Source organism: Salvelinus sp. IW2-2015, linkage group LG12 (genome assembly GCF_002910315.2).
Source record: "Salvelinus sp. IW2-2015 linkage group LG12, ASM291031v2, whole genome shotgun sequence".
Taxonomy (NCBI): Eukaryota; Metazoa; Chordata; class Actinopteri; order Salmoniformes; family Salmonidae; genus Salvelinus; species Salvelinus sp. IW2-2015.
In genome coordinates, this window is record NC_036852.1 from 1,945,512 (window position 1) to 1,962,311 (window position 16,800).

The window sequence follows — 16,800 nt, forward strand, 5'->3', positions numbered from 1 at the left end:
TGCTGTAGCATGAATTCAAGCTACGCATGTCTTTTGTATGTGTAAGTATCACTCACTGTATTCTCAACACTCGTTTGTGAAAATGGGAGAATGAGTCATCCCTCCATCTTCTCCTTTGGATCAGCAGTTGACACATTCCCTCTCTTTTCCATATTGCCCACAGTACAGTAGTTACTATGTGTGACAGTGTGTGTGTTGTTCAACGTGGTGAGGTTTTATGGCAGTGTTGTACTGTATTTTCGCATAGTAACATAAAGTATTTGTGGATGTATGAATCATGAAAGCCATATCCATATGGTATCATTGTGTCAAAACCTCACGACTGAGATATAAGTATACATTTTCTTTGTTCGTGGACATAATTATTTCACTAAAATTGTTCATTACACCAAGTTTGTCATTTCTACAGTTGTTGAATGGAAGGTAGCAGGATCAAGCAGGGTGGATCTGTTTGACTGTTGTATTTCTACTGTTGTCCTGTGGTTGTTCACTTGTCTTGTGACAGCAATTGAGTTCACTCAAGAGCAAAAAAACGGTTCCATACTCACGCTCCCACACATAACAAAAATACACAGCAGCCTATTGACACACCTACCACATGAACTGCACTTGATGTCCCCTTTTTAAACCATTAACATACCGTCAAACTCTCAAGTTGTGTCAGGTACTACCGTGCTAGCCTAGCCTAGCATCACCGCACTCGCCTACCATAGCATTGCCGCTCTAGCCTAGCCTAGCATCACAGCGCTAGCCATTTCCAAACCTCTCTCTCCATTAAATTCTCCTCCAGGACCCTTCAACCAGATCAAATCCAGTCTTCTGGGCTCCACGTCTGACTCTCACCTCAACAGATACAGCACCATCAACAAGATCCCCCTCATCACGCTCAACTTCTCAGAGGCCAACAACGACAAGATGTGCCCCTCCCCTCCGTCCTCCGAGAAAACCATCATCGCCCCAAAGGTCAAGGACCGAACGCACAACGTCACCGATAAGGTCACACAGGTAAGAGGTAATGACAGAGGTCAAAGGTCATGAAAGGCCCTGTGCCTTGTGCTCAGTAGAGTTGGTGCTCACTGACAGAAGCCAAGATGTTGACGTTAGAATCCATTCTATAGAATAGGTTCCATACAGAGGACATGTATTTTCTGTGTGTTTGTTCTGTACATACAGAGTTACAGATGTATAGTGTGCTGGATGTACTAATACCTCATTGAATAATCACATGAATAGTCATCTGCCCCAATGTTATACAGTAGAGAGCGGTAATTATCCCCTGCCCCACACACACACAAAACACACACACAAGGAACACCACCAGGTCAGAACACAGTGGCTGTACACGCTGCTCTGTTGTTACTGTCTGACGTTACCTAATTCATTGAAACTCAAGGGGCTTGTTTTAATAAGTAAACCAGTGAAGGTGTATATCACCCGTAGGGGGGGGATCAGGACAGATTCTCTTACCAGGGCTCAGGGATACACTCTAGTTACACACAGGTTAGAGGTCATCCTCACCATCCTGCCTGCCTGCCTGCCTGTCTGTCTGTCTGTCTGTCTGTCTGTCTGTCTGTCTGTCTGTCTGTCTGTCTGTCTGTCTGTCTGTCTGTCTGTCTGTCTGTCTGTCTGTCTGTCTGTCTGTCTGTCTGTCTGTCTTCCCCGTGGAGAGTGTGTGTGTGTGTGTGCGCAGTACACTGACGCCTCCTTGTGTGGGTCCCTATGGGGGAGGAGGGAAACCAGGCTGCCTGTGTGTACTCCTGCCTGCGTGCTTGTCTGTCTGTGTGTGCGGGTGTCACTATGACAGAGCTAGTTGACCTTTAAGATCTGTCAGAACAGACGAGGATGTTGCTTTTTCTACTGATAATGTGTATAAAGGTGGCGGTCGGTGACGTTTAAGATGAGGGAGGATGATTATTTTTATTTTATGAACATGGCCTTATTCTATTACAGCATATTGGATGACTGTCATTCATATTCCATTCACCCAGTTCAATGTAACATCGATTGGTTTAGGCTACTACATGATACTGTACCCATCATAAGGTTGCTACAACCTAGCTTATGAATTAAAGTTTACAACGTAGGTGCATAGGCCGAGAGAATTTTGAGCAGTCAAGGTGAGAGGCAGTGACACATTCAATACCGCCTTGCACACTCTTGCCTACAGCTAGCTAATGTAGGGTGTAATCATTAGTCCAACAATTGCAAATTAAAGATTCTGTTGGACAAATTCAGGTATGTTTATCCCCATTTTGTTCCGTTTGCGAAACGTTTTTCAACAGAATCGGTGGAATGAATACACACCTGATCACACGCAAACAGTTCACTTTCGTAGCAGCCACATAAAAACATCATGATCACTTCGCTCGTTGTAGATATAATTCCTTCTCGAAACTATGTGCACAACACATTAGCTGTCTGTGACCAGGCGAAAAAACATTTCCAAGCCAAACCTTCATATCATGACCGCTTACCTCTACACACAGCCTACATTGTTGTCACATCATAGTCAACTAGAACTAACGCGTTAGTAAACTCGCTACAATCATGCAGTACAGTGTACAGTCAGAAAGCAGTTTATCAGTTACACCGGCAAGCCCCGGTGGCAATACATTAATAAAACCAAAGCTTACCTTGACTTGGAAGAGTTSCGGTGTTGGCTAGCTGTAGCCAGCTAGCTAACATAGCATCCCTCTCTATTTGTTTGAGTAGGCTAAACTAGCTAGCTGCATTTGCTAGTTAAGTGAAAGCGAATGTTTAAAAAAATACAATCAAATATCTCTCTCTCTCTCTCTCTCTCTCTCTCTCTCTCTCTCTCTCTCTCTCTCTCTTACTTCTCCTTAATATTGTTCAATACTGTTCAACTATTGTCTTTCTCTCTTTAAGACAACTACTCACAACATTTTATACACTGCAGTGCTAGCTCGCTGTAGCTTCTGCTTTCAGTACTAGATTCATTCTCTGATCCTTTGATAGGGTGGACAGCATGTCAGATCACACTGCAAGAGCTCTGATAGGTTAGAGGACGTCCTCCGGAAGTTGTCATAATTACTGTGTTAGTCTATGGAAGGGGGTGAGAACCAAGAGCCTCCTAGGTTTTGTATTGAAGTCAATGTACCAAGAGGAGGACAGAAGCTAGTTGCATTCTGGCATTCACCATGGTGCTACCCTACAGAGTGCTGCTGAGGCTACTGTAGACCTTCATTGCAAAACAGTGTGTTTTCATCAATTATTTGGTGACGTGAATATATTTAGTATAGTTATATCTAAAAAGGATAACTTTTTAAATGTTTCGCTATATAGATATTTATGAAATTCACAGAGGAAGATGGTCCTCCCTTCCCTCCTCTGAGGAGCCTCCACTGGTGTATACAGTATATACTATACAGTATCTAGCACTGGGTTTTCTTTAAAAGCAGATCTTAGTTTGTCATTGGCAATAAGGGCATCTTCTAGTTTAGAGGACATATGCTGGTGTGTGTGTGTGTTGGTGTGTGTGTGTGTGTGTGTGTGTGTGTGTGTGTGTGGTGTGTGTGTGTGTGTGTGGTGTGTGTGTGTGTGTGTGTGTGTGTGTGGTGTTGTGTGTGTGTGTGTGTGTGTGTGTGTGTGTGTGTTGGTGTGTGTGTGTGTGTGTCATACATCTCAATAGTGGGTTGCAGCTTGTATTTTCCAACCGGATCTTACTATTTGTTGTGATTATTTATATAGTTCAGGATGGAAAACTCCAATCTCAGGAAGGCCTGATTGTGTCACACCTTTCCCCATCCCTAAAAAACACAGCTGATTAAACTAATTGCATTCTAAACTGAAGATCACGATTAGTTGGACATTGAGTCAGTGTGTTAGCTGAGCTGGGCAAAACTGTGACACCAATCAGGCCCCCAGGAATGGATTGCCATCCCTGATATGTTCATATTGGATATACCTACTGCAGTGAAACATTGTTGTTAATCAGCAGGCCTATGTCAGATAGAGTTATAAGTTGATTATCTAGACTCATAACAGCCTCTTGGTTTCTCTTTCCTGGTTGTACGTTTGGTTAGCACCATCTGCTGCTTACTATTGAACAGATTACGATTGAACATGTTTTTCTTTCACCATCTCATTCTCAGTCATTTGATCACAACTAGACAGTTGGATTGTATTTGCTTGTTTCTTTTAGTATTTTATATATTTCTCTGAATGTACACCCCGAGCTCCTGTGTTCCCTCGTTTTGTCCCCTGTTGTCTGAATGTGACACCCGAGCTGCTGTTCCCTGTTTGTCCCCTGTTGTCTGGATGTGACACCCCGAGCTGCTGTTCCTGTTTGCTCCCTGTTGTCTTGAAGTGTGACACCCCGAGCTGCTGTCCCTGTTTCTCCCTGTTGTTTGGATGTGACACCCGAGCTGCTGTTCCTGTTTGTCCCTGTTGTCTTGAATGTGACACCCGAGCTCGCTGTTCCCTCGTTCCTCCCCTGTTGTCTGAATGTGACACCCCGAGCTGCTGTGCCCCTGTTTGTCCCTGTTGTCTGCGATGTGACACCCCGAGCTGCTGTTCCCTGTTCCTCCCCTGTTGTCTGGGATCGGTTGACACCCGAGATGCTGTTCGCTTTGTCTTTCTCCCCTGTTGTCTGATGTGACACCCGCTAAGCTGCTGTTCCCTGTTTCTCCCTGTTGTTTGGATGTGAACCCCGAGCTGCTGTTCCCTGTTTCTCCCTGTTGTCTGAATGTGACACCCAAGCTGCTGTTCCCTGTTTGTCCCCTGTTGTCTGGATGTGACAGCCCCGAGCTGCTGTTCCCTGTTTGTCCCTGTTGTCTGGATGTGACACCGCCGAGCTGCTGTTCCCTGTTCCTCCCCTGTTGTCTGGATGTGACACCCCGAGCTGCTGTTCTCCTGTTCCTCCCTGTTGTCTGAATGTGACACCCAAGCTGCTGTTCCCTGTTGCCCCTGTTGTCTGGATGTGACACCCCGAGCTGCTGTTCCCTGTTCCTTCCCTGTTGTCTGAATGTGACGCCCCGAGCTGCTGTTCCCTGTTTGTCCCTGTGTCTAAATGTGACGCCCGAGCTGCTGTTCCCTGTTCCTCCCTGTTCTGAATGTGACGCCCGAGCTCCGGTTCCCTGTTTTCCCCTGTTGTCTGAAATGTGACGCCCCGAGTGCTGTTCCCTGTTTGTCCCTCTGTTGTCTGAATGTGACACCCAAGCTGCTGTTCCCTGTTTGTCCCCTGTTGTCTGTAATGTGACGCCCCGAGCTGCTGTCCCTGTTCCTCTCCCTGTATGTCTTGAATGTGACGCCCCGAGCTCCGGTCTTCCCTGTTTGTCCCCTGTTGTCTGATGTGACGCCCCGAGCTGCTGTTCCCTGTTCCTCCCCTGTTGTCGAATGTGACGCCCCGAGCTCCGGGTTCCCTGTTTGTCCCTGTGTGCTGAATGTGACGCCCCGAGCTCCGGTTCCCTGTTTGTCCCTGTTGTCTGAATGTGACACCCCAAGCTGCTGTTCCCTGTTTGTCCCCTGTTGTCTGGATGTGACGCGCCCGAGCTGCTGTTCCCTGTTCCTCCCCTGTTGTCTGGATGTGACACCCCGAGCTCCTGTTCACATGTTCTCCCCTGTTGTCTGGATTGCGACCCCGAGCTGCTGTTCCCTGTTCCTCCCCGTTGTCTGGATGTGACACCCCGAGCTCCTGTTCCATGTTCCTCCCCTGTTGTCTGGATGTGAACCACCCCGAGCTCCTGTTCCATGTCCTCCCCTGTTGTCTGATGTGACACCCCGAGCTCCTGTTCCATGTTCCTCCCCTGTTGTCTGAATGTGACACCCCGAGCTCCGTTCCCTGTTCCTCCCCTGTTGTCTGGATGTGATCACCCGACCCTGTTCCCTGTTCCTCCCTTGATGTCTGGCTGTGAGGCTCCACTGTTCCAGGCGATTGTCTGGAACCAAGTCTCTCCAGAGTTTGTGTAGAGAGACGTGCTCTAGGGCTGCAGAATAAACGACAGAACTGACACAGAACTCAACCAGGAGTAACAGATGGATGATTTGACATGAGTCTGTGCTGTAGATTGATAATGCATTGCTGATGCTCTATTATAAAACAACGTGTTTGATACTTATGTTCGCTCAATGAGGTTTGAATTTCTCCAGGTTTTGATGAGTTTGCTTCAGTTTTCCCAGTCGTTATTGTCATGACCTTTGCTTCAGTTTGCCAATTTTTTATTTATTGTCAACAATGCATGTTTGTGGTCACATGTCAAAAGCAGCACTGGCCAGTACAGGAAATGACACTCTGGTATTCCAAATCCTCCAACAGTACAAACAAAGTGCATCAAATTATTATGTCTGAATAATTTATTTAGGTAACAGATCAGGGGGAACGATCGTGCTCAACTGAGCTCTCATTCTGCAAATTGACTCCTCCTTAGGCTTGCCACAGGCCTCAGAGACAGTTTACCTATGTAACCATATGGCTCAAATTAGATGTTGCCACTAACCACAGATATCGGATCAGATTACGCCGACCCAGAAATTGATTAAAGGGATCACTTTAAACTATGCATTCATGTACATACTACCTCAATTGGCCGACCAACCAGTGCTCCTGGCACATTGGCTAACTGGGCTATCTGCATTTATGTCCCCCACCCACCACCCACCACCCGCCAACCCTCTTTTTACGCTTACTGCTACTCTCTGTTCATCATATATGCATAGTCACTTTAACCATATCTACATGTACATACTACCTCAATCAGCCTGACTAACCGGTGTCTGTATGTAGCCTCGCTACTTTTATAGCCTCGCTACTGTATATAGCCTGTCTTTTTACTGTTGTTTTATTTCTTTACTTACCTATTGTTCACCTAATACCTTTTTTGCACTATTGGTTAGAGCCTGTAAGTAAGCATTTCACTGTAAGGTTACCTGAATACCTGTTATATTCGGCGCACGTGACAAATAAACTTTGATTTGATTTGATATAGGTCTAGAAACATCTGACCCTGGATCAGAGATTAGGTACTCCTTTTACCAACTCCTTACAAATGCAGCAGCCCAGTAGGCCACATCGACTAATCTATCCACATGGTATGTGATTCTGCCTGATTTAGGTGGTACGTCATCAAGAGTCACAAAACAACACGTTTGTTCAAAAAGAGGTTTCTCATGACAATCACTGCATTGTGCTTCTTTTCCACTTTGAGCAAAGGGCAGTTTGATGAAATAAATAAAACTGCCTGTAGCCTACTTACCAAAACTTTGAATGAAGATAACTACTGTAGCTGGACATGAATAATGAAAAGCTTTTTCCCTCTCTGCCCTTTATTTGGTGATTTGCTTTAAAGGGTGTGATATAGTGGAGGGTTGTTCTATTGACCTGTAATCACACAGGGGAGGGGACAGAAGACATCTAATAACCAATTTCATTATAATCACTTAATCCCTCCGCCCTTCGTCCCACTCAATCACAGGCGTTGCCGAGGCGATCCCTGCCAGGATGCGGCTAGGAGTAGGCCTAGATGGTGGAGGAAATAATTGGAAATAGTGGAAATAATTACTTGAATGGGGATTCCCATTCTAGTAATTCTAGTTCTATGGCGAAGGCGACCAAAATGGAGCCCTAATTCCATTTCCAAGGCTCTATTTCAGCTCGCTCTTCTCTCCATCTACAATAATTACTTCTCTGCCCTTGGGTGAAGCACTTTACCTTTCTCTCTCCTCTCCTCTCCCTCTCGCCACAGTGATAATCAGCCATGAGAAGCAGAGACAGAAATGTCTTCCCTGGCATTGAAGTGTCAAGCTGCAGAATGAATGATTATATCCCACCCCTTCCTACCACGATAATCACCTTAGTATCATTGAGACTATTATCTGCTCTGTGATATTGATGTTAAAAGTTATCCAGGGACAGGCCATACAGTAACTGGAATATTTGGGATATTGATGCAATTCAACATTCCTTAAATAGTGTTTTTCCGGGCCTCCCGGGTGGCGCAGTGGTCTAGGGCACTGCATCGCAGTGCTAGCTGCGCCACCAGAGTCTCTGGGTTCGCGCCCAGGCTCTGTCGCAGCCGGCCGCGACCGGGAGGTCCGTGGGGCGACGCACAATTGGCATAGCGTCGTCCGGGTTAGGGAGGGTTTGGCCGGTAGGGATATCCTTGTCTCATCGCACTCCAGCGACTCCTGTGGCGGGCCGGGCGCAGTGCGCGCTAACCAAGGGGGCCCAGGTACACGGTGTTTTCCTCCGACAGCATTGGTGCGCTGGCTTCGGGTTGGAGGCGCGCTGTGTTAAGAAGCAGTCGGCGCTGGTTGGGTTGTGCTTCGGAGGACGCATGGCTTTTCACGCGCTTCTCCCGAGCCCGTACGGGAGTTGTAGCGATGAGACAAGATAGTAATTACTAGCGATTGGATACCAACGAAAATTGGGGAGAAAATGGGATAAAAAAATTATTATAATAATTTTACAAAAAAAAATAGTGTTTTTCCTATGTAGAAGCCCTACAAGGACATTCCGTCATATATTACTTGTTTGCAATTTGCTGGCTAATACAGTAAGATACTAAACTAACATGTACTTCTTTAAGTATGTGTATGGTGGCTTAATGGGGTATTGTGTTCTGGAAGGATGGTTAAGACACTGTTCTTCCATCAATATTTCCACGTGACTGATATCCTCTTGGGAGTTCAGCGGTGTTTAGTGTCCAGTGATCGACTCATAAAGAATGAATAGTATGCCTGAGGAGGTTAAGCGACCTGTATATAAATGTATAGTTATCCTCCCTACAGCCAAGCACAAGGGGCAAGCTGATGATGTTAACCTTTGTGTATTTTCATCCATATAATTAACTTATTAATGTTATATATACATGTACAGTATGTATCCATAATAGCCTACATATGTAGTTTTAAATAGTGTTATAGAATATTTGAATGCAACATTAGCATCGTGGCTTTTGCAGTAGGCCCCTATACAATATTACCTCCCACTGACTTTAGCTTGAATTTCAAAGTATTTCCTTAGGATTCATTCGCTCTTCTAATACATTGATCCAAGCCACCATTTTCTTAATGTCTTCACTTTACTTCCTCTTAACTCCTCCCTCCTTCCTCCTCAGGTGCTATCCCTGGGCGCAGATGTGCTTCCCGAGTACAAGCTCCAGACACCGCGCATGGACAAGTTAACCATCCTCCACTACAGCCCCTTCAAAGCGGTGTGGGACTGGCTCATCCTGCTGCTGGTCATCTACACGGCCATCTTCACGCCCTACTCCGCCGCCTTCCTCCTCAACGACCTAGAGGAGCAGAAGAGGAGGGAGTGCGGCTACTCGTGCTCGCCGCTCAACGTGGTCGACCTCATGGTGGACATCATGTTCATCGTGGACATATTGATCAACTTCAGGACAACCTATGTGAATCTCAATGAGGAGGTGGTCAGCCACCCGGCGAAGATAGCCATCCACTACTTCAAGGGCTGGTTCCTCATCGACATGGTGGCTGCCATCCCCTTTGATCTGCTCATCTTCGGCTCGGGATCAGATGAAGTAAGGGAAAACGCTTAGACTCTTTTTACACTACTAAGCCAAGCTGAAACTGAGTCAAACCGAGCTGTACTGTGCTGTGTTGGCCTGGTTACATATCCACCATAGTTACGGGAACAGTGCTTGAAAGAGCCATTTGCGTCGGCCTAATCGAGTGAATCTGGCATTAGTCACTTAGCCGCTTACTCACAGACACGTGTCACTAGGCCTCGTGTCCAAGATGACATGGTGCTCCTGTAGTTTTCCCTCATTCTCTGAAATGTTTGAATTAAAGTCGCTTAGTCACTTACTCACAGGCACACGTCAGACAACCTCAGGGTACTCGTCGCCATGACGGTGCCCCTGTAGGTTTCGCTAGTCAGACGCCTCTCGTTTTCACATCTGATTGGATCTCAGTCTGTAGCTATGGCAGATTGCCTCGGGCGTCCTAAAACTGTTGAACGGCGTCTGCCTCTCAAATAGCTATGAGTGCTAAACTGCAGTTTGTTGTTGTTGGTTTGTCTGTGTTGCTTTTGGCTCCCATCGGGTGGAACAGTAGCTTTCCAAGTTCTCAACTCCAGAAAAGGAGAAAGGGAAAGACAGAGCAAGAAAGATGCAGGTTAAAAGAAAGATTGTTGAACTGCAGTGAGAGGGAGAGAGGAAGAGAGAGGGACGATTTATGTACTCTGATTACACCCGCAGGATGTCAATATCTCAGCCGAGCAGCGACTGCTAAGTGTGTCCCTTGCTGGCACATCACAGAGCGGGACAGAACAGGGTACATGATGTTCCAGAAAAAAAGATGTATCCTGCAAAATGATGACAAGTGAGCATGTGTAGGGAGCAGTGGTGTGTCAGAGCCGTGATTTGTCAAGTCATTATTTACCATCAGGTGTCTTGTACCAGAGAGTTACCCTCAGTCTGGGGTTGTCAGTGAATGGCAGGAAGAGGAAGAGGAACAGACAGACGAGTGGTGACATGCCACAGCGTGTGTCCATGTAATATAGCGTCTCTCACTTTTCAAGAAATAAGCAGCAGAGGCTACATTTTATGATAACACGTGCAGGTATTTGTGTAAGTCCTGCAGCAACAACCAATTAAGAAAATTGACGTCCAAATTGAATTTGTTGATAATTTGAACGAGGTGTGTCAGTGCTGGGCTGAAACAAAAGCATGCATACCCAGACAGTAGTTCTCCAGGACCCGGATTCGTGCCAGAGTTGATCACGCGTAAATGCAACGTAATTCCCTTTTTATGGGCTTTTCTCTCTATGCGTAGTCTTACTTTAAATTGAAACATGAGAATAGCATGCTATTCACCCACTATTTGTTTGAGGTGGAGCTAGAATAAATGAAGGTGTGGAGGAGGTGTCTACAGAATCTGACCTTTACCTAATCCCCTCATAATTCCACCACCTTTACGCGCAATGAAACCATGAATAACGTCTAGCGAATTTACAGGTTCCAAGTGGAAAATGCATCTACTTCATTTTTTTCTGATTGAAATAATACCGTTCTCCATGCACTGTCGCTTACAACTTGATAGGATCTATTGATAAGAGCTAGGTCAATGAGTAATCCGTTTGGAGAAGGGGATCGTAAATACACATAGCAATTGTTTTAGATGATTTTTCCTTATGATCCCTGCAGACGAATGTGAAACCAGCCATATGGAAGCAAACTGAAAATCATATTAACATGGAATGTATATGATTTTTCCACAGTGAAATAGGATATAAATAGCTGTGCCGTTATTCAGAATTGTTATTGTGTGCCCTCATAATTTGCATGGATGAAATTTGGAGACCCAAGCTATAGGCTTCTGTAGGGCTGGACCTGCCGAGTTGATGCATGCGCTTTATAATGTTTTGATTATATGCCCAGGCTTTTCTCTGTTTTATTTTCCAGTTAGTATCATGATAAATATAAGCCACTATCAGGAGCCGCAGTCAGTAATACCCATATGGATTTATTTTTGCATCATTCATTTTCTTAAGGGTCGCTAGCATTAGTGGATCATATCTGGCTAACGTTGTGCAATAATTTGGGACATGTAGCCTATTTGAATCATTATGGAACTCAGACCTCACGTAGCAGGTTAAACCTGGAGCCTGGCGCACGGTTCACGGCGACTGGACCGTTGTCATACACTTCCATGATTAGTGAGAATTAGGGTATATTTATACGCAAAAAGTAACCCATTTTTCCTTCTTCCGATATTTCAAGGATTGAACTTGAATATGACAGCTTTCAGGATGAATCAAACCACTGTGTTTTTATGCATCAATATCCAGTATTTAGTGCGTAGACTCTCCCCCCAAAAATGTATGATTCATATGATTTCCTAACCCTAAAATGTGCCGAAATAATCTACAAGATTATTTTTATATCTAGTTGGTGCTGAAATGGAGAACAATATGTAGAGATGGATTTCTTTCATTGATCCCCACATTCTGAACCCGTTCTCTTAATGTATTCTATTGAGTTTGTTGACAATTGTAATTAAAACCTTATTTAAAGAGATACATGTACTGAAAACCCCATTGAATGAAAACTCCATGAGAAAATTTGTTGGCCAGCAAGTGGGAGGGTTTTCAGCGGTTGAATTAAATTTATACAGTGTGCAAGGTAGCCACACCTGCAGAGCGTGTTACGCAACTAAATGAGGTACATCTGTATACCAAATACTGATGAGTGCATAGGAAAGGTGTGCGTGATTGGCTATGAAAAGCCAACAGACATTTACTACTGAGGTGCTGACCTGTTGCACCCCTGACAACCACTGTGATTATTATTATTTGACCCTGCTGGTCATCAATGAACATTTGAACATCTTGGCCATGTTCTGTTATAATCTCCACCTGGCACAGCCAGAAGAGGACTGGCCACCCCTCATAGCCTGGTTCCTCTCTAGGTTTCTTCCTAGGTTCTGGCCTTTCTAGGGAGTTTTTCCTAGCCAACGTGCTTCTACACATGCATTGTTTGCTGTTTGGGATTTTAGGCTGGGTTTCTGTACAGCACTGTGACATCAGCTGACGTAAGAAGGGCTTTATAAATACATTTGATTGATTGATTGCGTAGGAAAGGCATAAATTCCTAAATCGGGATTGGGCCCCAGGAACGTAGATAGAAAACCCTGTTGTAGCCACAAGCCTATGGGATCATGTCTTCTATTTCAGACAGTGGTTGAACACAAGCCATCACGTGCCGTCTGCCTATCAGGGGTTGTGTAGAGTGGACAGGCCAACACAGATGACTAGCAAACCCCATCCCCGGATTTACCATCAGGGTTGTTGGGGAGAAGCTTTAGCTCTCCACTCTTCAACTCACAACTCGCACCCCTTTTCATCACTCTGCACATCCAACGTTCCAGTCAAGATCAACAGTTGGGACAAATTCTAAAAACCTGGAAAGAATTTCTGATTGATTTAGGACATGCCCTGTCTGTCTGAGACTGATTTCTCTTCCCGGTTGAGAAGTACACTCTTAGAAAAAAGTGTTGTCCCCATAGGAGAACCCTTTTTGGTTCCAGGGTTCTACATGGAACCCAAAAGGGTTCTACCTGGAGCCAAAAAGTGTTCTTCAAAGCGTTCTCCTTAGGGGACTGTAATGAACACGATGGGAGACAGAGAGCTGGTTTCACGCGCTGGGCACAGCAGGTTTTTATTGTAAAGGACCACAGGAGGAGGCAAGTAGTTGGGTCCAGGAGCAGGCAGAAGGTCATACACAGGGGGTCCAAAAAGGCAACAGTACAGACAGGGAAAAGTCTAATAACGTCGTCCGGGAGATCAGGCAATAGGTTGATAACAGGAAATCCGATAGGCTAAAGTACAGGCAGGGAATAGGCAAAAGGCGTTGTTAGTGAGGCAGGCAAAAACTATCATACGCGGGAGGATTAAATTACAGGAAAACCAGCGCTGCCAATAGAAGTGTGTCACAAAACAAACAATACCTCACAATGATGGGGTGCAAAGAACTGAACTAAATAGTGTGTGATAATGACATACAGGTGTGTGAACAGGTGATCAGAATTCAGGTGATTGGGATCTGGAGAGTGAGCTGCATTCAGGGGATCTACGTGTTTGAGAGTGTGAGCAGGAAGCAGACGTTACAAGAACAGCCAAAGAACCCTTTTAGGTTCTCCATAACACCTTTTTTCTCTAAGAGTAAAGGAGACGAAAGCAACTGTAAATGATTGCAGTGATTTAGGGGGAAGATTTGGGYGGATGGGCCGGTCGGTTTGTAATGGAGCTTTCAGAGCCTCAGCAGTAGCATCCGTGTCCCTCACCAGAGCATATTTACCTGTGACAGAGTCGAGTCAGTGTTGCGCCATAAATCAGACCCCCATTCTATGAGACAAGGAACCATAGTCACTGTCAAATTGAGTCTCATGTGTAAACGGGAGAAGCACCCTGTAAATAAATGTGTACAGGTGCAGAGAGCTGAGTGACTGTAGAGGACGAGAAACAGTAGTAGTAATGACATCCCTCAGGATATTACTATAATCGTCAGTCCTGATGAGACGAGGAACAAACTATTAGCGTTTCCCTAAGACTCACTTATGCTGTTTGCAGACTGTGCGACACTAATAAATCAGCTCTTATCTCATGGCAGGCCGTGGTCGTTTTTTTTTTTTTTTGTCACCGTGTTAATTTAGCTGGGCAGGAATTGAGATGGAGAGATGCCAGGATTAAGGCTGTTTAAATGAAACTGAACAGAAGGAGGGGTGGGAGGACAGGAGAGGCGTGGTGTTTGCTTTCATGCTGCCTGGCTGGAAGACTTGGACGTTCACTGTCAAAAGCTCAGTTATTTTAGATTTGTTTTTATTGTTCTTTAAAAACATATTTTTTCTGCAGTCGTCTTAGTATCAGTATGTAGGCTTGATAAATCCCCCTCACCCCTCATTTTAGAATGACGGAAATACGTTATGTTATATTTATATTATTGCCCCTGCTCTCTGCTGGTTTAGACAGCAGTCTATTTTTTGCAGAGTTCCCTTCCATTGACACGCTGTCATGCTCAGTGATTTAGAAACTGGAATAAGAAACTGGATCGTGGTCATTTAGCCAAGCTTGATTGTAACAGTACTATCTTAACCCTAACTCCTTACCTTTGATCTGACCTTAAGGTTACCCCTAATCACAACAAATTGCTGCCTGTTGTGGTGCATCCAATTAAAAAATAACTTGCCTGCACTGTACTGCAACACTCAAACCCCCAGCCAATCACAGCTCTGTTTACTTCTATGTCCCCTCAGACCACCACTCTGATTGGCCTGCTGAAGACCGCCCGGTTGCTCCGACTAGTTCGCGTGGCCCGTAAGCTGGACCGATATTCAGAGTACGGCGCCGCCGTCCTTATGCTCCTCATGTGCATCTTCGCCCTCATTGCCCATTGGCTGGCCTGCATCTGGTACGCCATCGGCAATGTGGAGAAGCCCTATCTGGAGCACAAGATTGGCTGGCTGGATAACCTGGGCGTGTCCATTGGAAAGAGGTACTAGGCAAGCTAAAATATACTGAATTACTGAATATCGTAACAATATGTACCATGGACTTGTGCCTCAATGTACCCCAATACTATTTACTGTATCACATGACTCTTTAATAACGATGCAGTTRAATGATAGGAAAGAACGTCATGATTTGTTAATTAAACTAAGAAATATTGGTACAAAATCCGATTTTTTAAAAATACTTTCCCCATTATTATGTTGGGATAATACTGTAGAAAAAATACAGTGAAATGTATCGAACCATGAACTGAGTGTACCGTCTCACCCCCTAGGTACAACTACAGTGACCCCAGCTCTGGCCCGTCCATCAAGGACAAATACGTCACGGCCCTCTATTTTACCTTCAGTAGCCTGACCAGCGTGGGCTTTGGCAACGTCTCCCCCAACACCAACTCCGAGAAGATCTTCTCCATCTGTGTCATGCTGATTGGCTGTGAGTGTTTAGACTGTACTGGGACTGAAAACAGAACAAACAAATGAATACGTTATACATATTACTACAATGAATCACTATTACTGTAAAGCCAAGTAGTACTACTCTATAAGTTATTGTACTACTATATTCCTAGCTACTGATTAATTAAGGGAAATTAGAATATTGCTAACAGTGATGACGACATGATGATCACCTGTCTGGTGTGATTCTCCCTCTCGCAGCCCTAATGTACGCCAGTATCTTTGGTAATGTGTCGGCCATCATCCAGCGGTTGTACTCCGGTACGGCGCGGTACCACCTGCAGATGCTCCGGGTCAAAGAATTCATCCGCTTCCACCAGATCCCCAACCCACTGAGGCAACGCCTGGAGGAGTACTTCCAACATGCCTGGAACTACACCAACGGCATCGACATGAATATGGTGCGAATGGGGGTTGGGGGGTTGGGAGGCTGTGTGTGTGCGTGTTTGTGTGTGTGTGTGTGGGGGGGGCTAATAAGTCTTCAAAGTGAGACATTAGCAAAGAAAAATGCTCATATTGGGACATAATGTTAGTCTTATGGTGGGATAAGGGAATGCATAATGGTTAAGTCTCAGATTGCTGATTCAGATTGCTGTTGTCCTTCAATAGGTGTTTAATGTTCAGCCCCACAGTTTGACGATGCGGTTATGTTACTGCATTGCTGTGTTTCTCCTACAGTACTTAGCTTCTCTGTGAAGCTGTTCAATGTTTTTTTCTGACCTTAAACAACCTTGTCTCCAAGACGGTTCTTACCATTAACACAAAGCCTAGTGTGTTCCCTTAGCGACATGGTTATATGACATTATTATGATCTTGATTAGGATTCTAAACTCTAGAATGAAAGCCATGGATACTGTATGTAAACCGGCTTTTCCCCTGGTGATGTTAACTGTACTTATAGAAATGTGTCTTTTCCATGTCTGCGTCATGTCAAATGGAATGACTTCACCACTCTGGTAAGAGCAGGAGGTACTATGTTCACAGATAATAGTGTTAACTTATTTCCCTCTGAAACATGTTGTTTTCAAAAATGGCAGAGTGTAGTAAAATCGTAGACCAAGATGTAAATCAAAGAATACATTTATTAAAATCCATAACTTCGTCTTTATAGTCTAGGGAAAAAAGCACGTTAATTTGAAGGCATGCTCCCCAGTTACTTTTAAATACTGTAGCCTTCTCTAGATCATGTCATGTACACTGAGTATAGAAAACATTAAGAACACCTTCCTAATATTGAGTTGCAACCCCCCTGTGGCCCTCAGAACAGCCTCAATTCGTCGGGACATGGACTACAAGGTGTCGAAAGCTTTCCACAGGGATGCTGGCCCATGTTGACTCCAATGCGTCCCATAG

At 44.9% G+C, this 16,800-nt stretch overlaps 2 protein-coding genes across 2 annotated transcripts in view; one reads left to right on the forward strand and one right to left on the reverse strand.

The window, feature by feature from the left end:
* Nucleotides 1–16,800, reverse strand: part of LOC111970872 (T-box brain protein 1-like) — a 303,702-nt gene that overhangs the window by 167,360 nt on the left and 119,542 nt on the right. The gene's annotated exons all lie outside the window — the stretch shown is intronic.
* LOC111971060 (voltage-gated inwardly rectifying potassium channel KCNH7) overlaps nt 1–16,800 on the forward strand; it is a 95,137-nt gene that overhangs the window by 59,100 nt on the left and 19,237 nt on the right. The window contains exons 8-12 of the mRNA XM_070445865.1: nt 791–1,005; nt 9,075–9,500; nt 14,734–14,972; nt 15,264–15,424; nt 15,649–15,848. Coding sequence (XP_070301966.1) covers nt 791–1,005; nt 9,075–9,500; nt 14,734–14,972; nt 15,264–15,424; nt 15,649–15,848 — 1,241 coding nt within the window. The remainder of the gene's footprint in view (nt 1–790; nt 1,006–9,074; nt 9,501–14,733; nt 14,973–15,263; nt 15,425–15,648; nt 15,849–16,800) is intronic.